This window comes from Halyomorpha halys, unplaced genomic scaffold (genome assembly GCF_000696795.3).
Source record: "Halyomorpha halys isolate HHAL.00 unplaced genomic scaffold, Hhal_1.1 Scaffold567.1, whole genome shotgun sequence".
NCBI classification, from domain to species: domain Eukaryota; kingdom Metazoa; phylum Arthropoda; class Insecta; order Hemiptera; family Pentatomidae; genus Halyomorpha; species Halyomorpha halys.
The window spans coordinates 639,839-646,701 of record NW_027109033.1 but is presented as its reverse complement, the minus strand read 5'-3'; the positions used below and the strand labels follow the sequence as shown (position 1 = coordinate 646,701).

The following is a 6,863-nucleotide window of genomic DNA, read 5'->3' as shown; positions in this document are numbered from 1 at the left end:
TCCACCACCACACGGATCATCTTCCTAATTATTATGTATTTAATTACATATTAGATTCCCTTTCCATAAACCATAAATAAAATATAGATTTTTTTTTAATTTATTTATTTTTATCAATTGATTATTCCTTTACTTTATTATTTACAGAGCATAAATGCTGGATTTGTGCTATCGTGCGCTGGACTACATTCTGATAAAGTCGCAGTTATGTCTGGTGGTAATAAAGATCCTTCTGTCATTCCAATCAGAGGGGAATATTTATTACTAAGTGAAGAGAAGCAACAATTGATTAAGGGTAACATATACCCTGTAAGTAATTTTGAATGATAAATTTATTCTCATTCACTAATATCTCAAATGCTTTGTTTCATATCTTCATAACGTTACAGGTTCCTAATCCAAAATTTCCCTTTTTGGGTGTACACTTCACTCCGAGACTTGATGGCTCAGTTTGGCTGGGCCCAAATGCAGTTCTAGCTTTCAAAAAAGAAGGATACACGTAAATAGAATTATTTTTTAAATTATCTATTCTTTGATTTTATGATAATTATTAGCATTTATTTTTGCATAAAATAATCAAATTATTGATAGTTATAATGGATTATTAATTTTATTTTTAGAAATTAAGCCTTTTTTAAAATAGTATATATATATATATATGAATGGTTGACCATATTTTTCAAAATATGAAGAGGATGGTCAGGGGTGTGGTCAAAAAAGAACAAAAAATAGTTTACAACTACAACTATTTATTTGCCGACATTTCGACCTACTTTACCGAACTTTATCAGTGCTAAAAAAGATACAAAAACAACTTCTTTTTTTTTTTTTTCATAATTCAAAACTTTATTTATTGATAGATATTACAATCTGCCACAAAGTTGTTGGGCAATAGGTAATGGTGATGACTGATAGCATTCATACTAAAATAAAATAAATAAATAAAGGAAAAAAAAAATCTCTAAATATATACCAACAGAAGGATAAAGAAAATGAACATAAACTATGTGTATGAAAAAATAAATAAATAAAATAATAATAAAAATAAATCAATAAAATAATCTCTAGTCACATTTACACTCTTATATACAATATTTATATTATCGACCTGAGAATCCCTGAGCCCACTCAGCCCATACATAACTCCTCCATGTGTGAGGGATAGAGCAGAGCTCTAACAAAAACGGCTAAAAATATTTTGACAATGTAGGATAATAAGATATATAAAAGTAAACTAAGGTAGGTCTTAAAATTATGTAAATGTAAGTGAAAATAAAATAATATAAAAGGTACAAAAAGAAGAAATAAAAATAGTTATAGTTAAATAGGCAACAATTATCAAAGTATATAAAGTCCTGTGAAAAAAATATAAACTCAACTTTTAAAATTTAAAAGTAAATTCATAGCACAATAATGTTTTTAGACTTTTTTGTTATTAGATTGGCATGAAGCTTTAAATGGCCTTTGATCTGTTTGATAATTTACAAACATTAGATTTTGTAAACAAATCTTGTTTATGCTGTGAATAAGTATAAAGTCTATGTTTGTTTTCCTATTGTCAGGTGTATTAATGGATTGAGACCACCTCAGTTTTTTTACTACTGTTGAAGAGAGATTATATTGTTCATTTTTTATACTGTATCGCTTTGTGTGAATTAGTATTTTTTTTTAAGGAATGCTGTGTGGAATTCAACTCACTGAAATTGAGAAGCAAAGGATAATGGACCTAAGAAGAGGTGGTATGATCCACAGGCAATTTGCTCATGAGGTAATGGATGGCTGTATCAAATATTTTAAAATATTGTAAGGTTATGAGAAAAACACAGCTCTAAAAACATCATTTGCAGCGACAACTGCAGTTTGCTGAAAGATATATTCAAGATAGGAAAAAATGGTCAAGCATTATTTTCTATGATGAAAAAAATTTAACATTGATGGTCCAGATGGTTTTATTTACGTAAAAGAAAAAAAATTGTCACGGTGGTCACATTGGGGGGGGGGCCAGATTAGTGGAACGGGCTCCTTATAATGAAAAGGGAAAGTCTTGAATTGCATTCATTTCCAGCAAAATGAATGCTGTTAGTTGTCAAAATGTTTTAGAAGAATTCCTTTTGTGTTTATTACAATTTTGGAAGAAGAAAATATTTTTCAGCAGGATAACGCACCAATAATTCATTCAGCATGCTCTACAAAACAATGGTATCAGGATTTCATGATCAATGTTTTGGATTGGCCAGCACTTAGTCTGGATCTCAAACCGATTGAAAATTTGAGGGGAATAGAGAAGTCTACGACCTTCAGAAGCCAGAAATCCAAAATATTGATGAGCTTAAAGAACGGATCACACAAGCTTGGAAAAGATACCAGAGAGCACTTTAATTAATTTAGTAAGAGGTGTTTCCAAAAGACTGTTGGAGGTGATAACATGGCAGAAGTTCTCATTATTGAAATGAATTTACTCATTAAAAAGACAGAAAATTTATGAGTTTATACTTTTTCACAGATTTGTTTTGTTATTTTGTCCTAATTGTAGCTAGTCCTAACAATATGATTAAATTGTTTATTAAAATTGCAACTAATCATTTACAGAATACATTAAATAATATCTTTTGTTACTCAGATTCAAAAATAAATTACTTAAACTAATTGAATTTTTTATCCTTGAGTTTATATATTTCTTAGGACTGTTTAAAAAAAAAAAATTATGTAAACTATTAGTTTTAAAATGAAAAGGAGATGTAATAACATGTAAAAATAGAAAAGTAGATATGAGAAAAAATTAACACAATAAAAGATGGAAAATTAAGGCAGTAAGTTGAGAATAAATAAAAAATTACAATAGTAAAGAACAAATCAGAACCATTCACCTTTTGAGTTAAAAAATATCGAAAGGGTAATGAAAAAACGGAAATGTACAGACTGAGTGGAGGGGAGATGACATATACACTAAATACAAGGAAAAGATAAAGAAATAGAATAATAATAATTATAAGAATGATATAATTTAGGAAAAAAATATAAATTAAATGATAGAATACGTAATTAATATAAAAGAAAAATGTCATATACCAATAGAAAACATAGTTTAGATAATACAAGGAACACAAAATGTATATAATATTTGGACAATAAATAATTTTTAGCCATTTTTTTGTTCCTTTTTGACAACACCCCTGACCATCTCCTTATTTAAAAGGAGGATAGGGACCATATCCTCGTTATACCGGAAGCAGATTAGTAAGTGAGTAAGGTACCGTGCTAATATCTTCAAGACCTCAGTTTCAGTATGTCTAGAGTGTTATTATTTTTAACTAAAACATCTCCTTGTACAACTATTGATCTAGAAATCTGGGTTCAGTACTTCCTTATAAAGTACTTAGCCCAATGCTCTAATGTGCAGCAGCACTTTGATTATGGATTTTAATGTTGTTTATGATGGTGATAAAAACAATTTATATAATTTTTGAGCCTTTTTATTTTTTCTAATGAAGCAAATCCAAAATAAATTGAACCAATTTTCAATTGTTTTATTTTTCAGTCCTACTGCTGCACGAAAGCTTCCCTCTCATCCGCCTTTTCATTGTCTTACCAGTTTGGTGCATGTTTGCTTCAGATTCCAATTATCTTTAGGTCTTCCCTTAAGTCTTCTGTGAAGTGTGATTCCAAAAGAAAATCTACCATCATCCATCCTTATTATAATGTCCCAGCCTTTGATGCGTTTAATGAGTACAATCTGAGATGCTCTTTATTCCTTCTTAGGTTGTATTTTCCATTCTTTCTTACTGAGCCCCATTATAGGGAAATAACTCTTTACACTCAAATACATCTATTCAGGCAGCTGAGGTCCAGATAGCTATGGCACTGGTTAGCACAGGCCAGATGATCATCTACTAAAGTCTGGTTTCATTACCTGACCTGTCAACTTACTTTGGAGGAAGCTTCTTAGGGTAAAATATGCTATTATTAATTATAATAAAATATATCAAATAGCCTCAACATTTTTTATTTATACATTTTATATATCCAATGTTTTGGCCAATCTAGTCATTATTAAGGATAATTTTAATTTTCAATTTCACAGCCTCGCATTAATCGTTAAACTATTCTGCCCTTATCTAATATAGTTTAGTCAAATTATCCTATATTCGCTAACCGTTTCACTCACTTATTTATTAAACAATAAATAAATAATAAACTGTTGACAACTTGGTTGGGGACAGTGTTACCATTCTGATCTATTGGCGGTGCTGGTTCGAATCCGGCCTGGGTTTTTGTCTTTTTAAATTAAGTGGTGGTCCCACAAAATGAAAAACTTCGATCCCCAACCATGGTGAAAATAATGGGGATACAAATAAATTTATACCTGGCTGTATGGAAAATTCCAATGCCATTAAAATATTTGAAAAAAAAAATCTTGGTTGATGGTGTTTCCAAATAATATTGAGTGAAACAGTTGACAAATATACGTTAATTTGACTAAATTACATTATATCAAATAAAATTAAGATTTACCTTGATAAAAATAGCCAGGTAGGTCAAAACATTTATTTAAAATGTATAAACACATGTTTAATAATAAAGAATGTTGAGATTATATGGATATGTTTTATTATAATTGATAAATAAAATCACTCTCGAACTTGAAATCAAAGTATATATAAAATATTCTTTGTTTAACTCCAATATTATACTTAGTATCCCCATATCATATATATTTATTTTACTTCTATAACTTTATACACATGCAGACATGTATCTTATAGAATATATACCTTATAATATATGTATCTTTAAAAAAGTGTATTTATGTTTTTGAAAAATTTAGATGAAGAAGGAAGAAGTTTGTTATTATAATATCATTTTTACTTGTAAATTTCAGAAAATAAAACATAGTGTATTTATGTGGATAAGTTAGTCGGGTGGTGTGGTCATTAGTGAGAAAACTAATAAGTGAAACTTATTTTAATTTTATGATAAGGAACTCAATAAGAATAAGTTTCCCTTATTTATGTTTTCTCTATTCTAACTCCACACACTGATCAATTTTTCACTATATTAATCTATGGTCTACTATATCTACAATATATTATATTAAGTGATGAGAGGACAAGATGGTTTAGGGTACGATGAGTAAAGATACACAAATCATTAAAACTTTTTTATTAATTCCGACGTTTCGACCTGAATTTCAGGCCTTCATCGGGGTGACTAGGGGAGAGTTGTCGTCTAGAGTCAACTCATACATCAATCTAGATGACAACCCCGCCTGAGTGACCCTGAAATTCAGGTCAAAACTTCGGTACAAACTAATAAGATTTACTTATTTGTATATCTTTACTTACCACACCTGTGACCATCTTTTTCTTGCATCATCTATGGTCAGCTAACTTTTAACACTTCATTATAATATATTAATGATTTTTATATTTGATAGTTTTGTAAAAAGGACTTTCTTTTAATGTCTATATTACAAATATATTTTTCTACCAATGTTCCCTCATCTTCAGTAAAAACAATCTGAAATAATTTTACTATCTTATATAAAATAAATGAAATAAAAATTAGTAAAATTAATTAATGTTATAGTATAAGAAGAAGGAAAGATCCTGGGCAATAGCAATAGAGGAGAGGCTTTAAAGAGATTTTAGTCCGAAGAGTTCAACTGATGTGATTGTAAAAATAAAATACTTACATAGTGTACATAATGAAATATTTAATTTTCGACTAAGTATTCAACTATGGATAATAATCAAAATGACTAAAGTAACTACTGAAAAGGTTAAAAAAAAAAAAAGCTATTATATATTAAAATGGAACATTCAAACTTAAATAAAAGTGTCTATTTTATGAGATTGTGAAATTATTTCTGAATTTTCATCCCGAAGATGGGGTAAGACCCCTGAACAGTTGATGAAATAATATTTGTGTAATAGACATTAAAAGGAAGGATTTTTCACAAAATTTACTAATAAAAAAAAAAAAAAGAAAAGTAAAACTTTTAATGTGAAAAAATTTATAATTTATGATTTTATTTTAGGTATTCTGATATTTCATTAGATGAACTAAGTTCATTGTTAAGTAACAAAGGGTTCCAGTCTTTGGCTTATAAAAATCTAAAATTTGGCTTCGATGAATTTATGAAATCTTTATTTATTAATCTACAACTGAAAGAAATACAGAAATTTGTTCCAAGCATATCTCGAAATGATATAAGAAGGTAATGCAAGTAGTGTTTGAGTCATTTATTTTTTTTAACCTTTAGTTTTTTTGTTTAGTAAGAAAACCAGTAATAGTTGTATTTATTGTTTTTCAAAATGTTTACTAGTAATTTTGTTTATTTCATTATCATATTATTTGAATTGAGAGAAAATAAAAATCCTTTCTTTTATTTTCTTCCAATAAACATTTTTATTTTTTAAAATTTATTTTTACATTATTCTGAAATTTCAAATTACCGATGTTAGTTGAAACTCGATCTGAGATTTATATTTGTCTTTTATAACATCACTCATGTCCAATCAAGTAGGATTATACAATAATACCTAGTAAATGCAAATTATTGATTATTAGTTTGGTTGCCTTTCTTATCAGTCATGTTTATTTTATAGTAGTTGACATAATTACATAAAATTATTTTAATGATTTAATAGTAGTTATTATTTTGAACTAAACAATAAAACTGCAATCAGTATCAAAGTATCAATGCAATAAGTACTATAGCAATGGAATATTTATTTGCTAGAGTTACATTAATAATTTTATACCGATGACAAAATTTACAAGAAAAACAAGTTTTATATCAAATAATTTAAATACACATACCTATATATAGTGATTGATAAATAAAATAAAGTGAAAATTAA

The 6,863-nt window shown here is 27.8% G+C and overlaps 1 protein-coding gene across 1 annotated transcript in view; it reads left to right on the top strand.

The window, feature by feature from the left end:
* Nucleotides 1-6,863, top strand: part of L2HGDH (L-2-hydroxyglutarate dehydrogenase) — a gene marked incomplete in the record, with an annotated part of 24,795 nt that overhangs the window by 17,236 nt on the left and 696 nt on the right. The window contains 3 exon segments of the mRNA XM_067047251.1: nt 148-309; nt 390-499; nt 6,038-6,217. Of these exon segments, the coding sequence (XP_066903352.1) occupies nt 148-309; nt 390-499; nt 6,038-6,217 (452 nt within the window).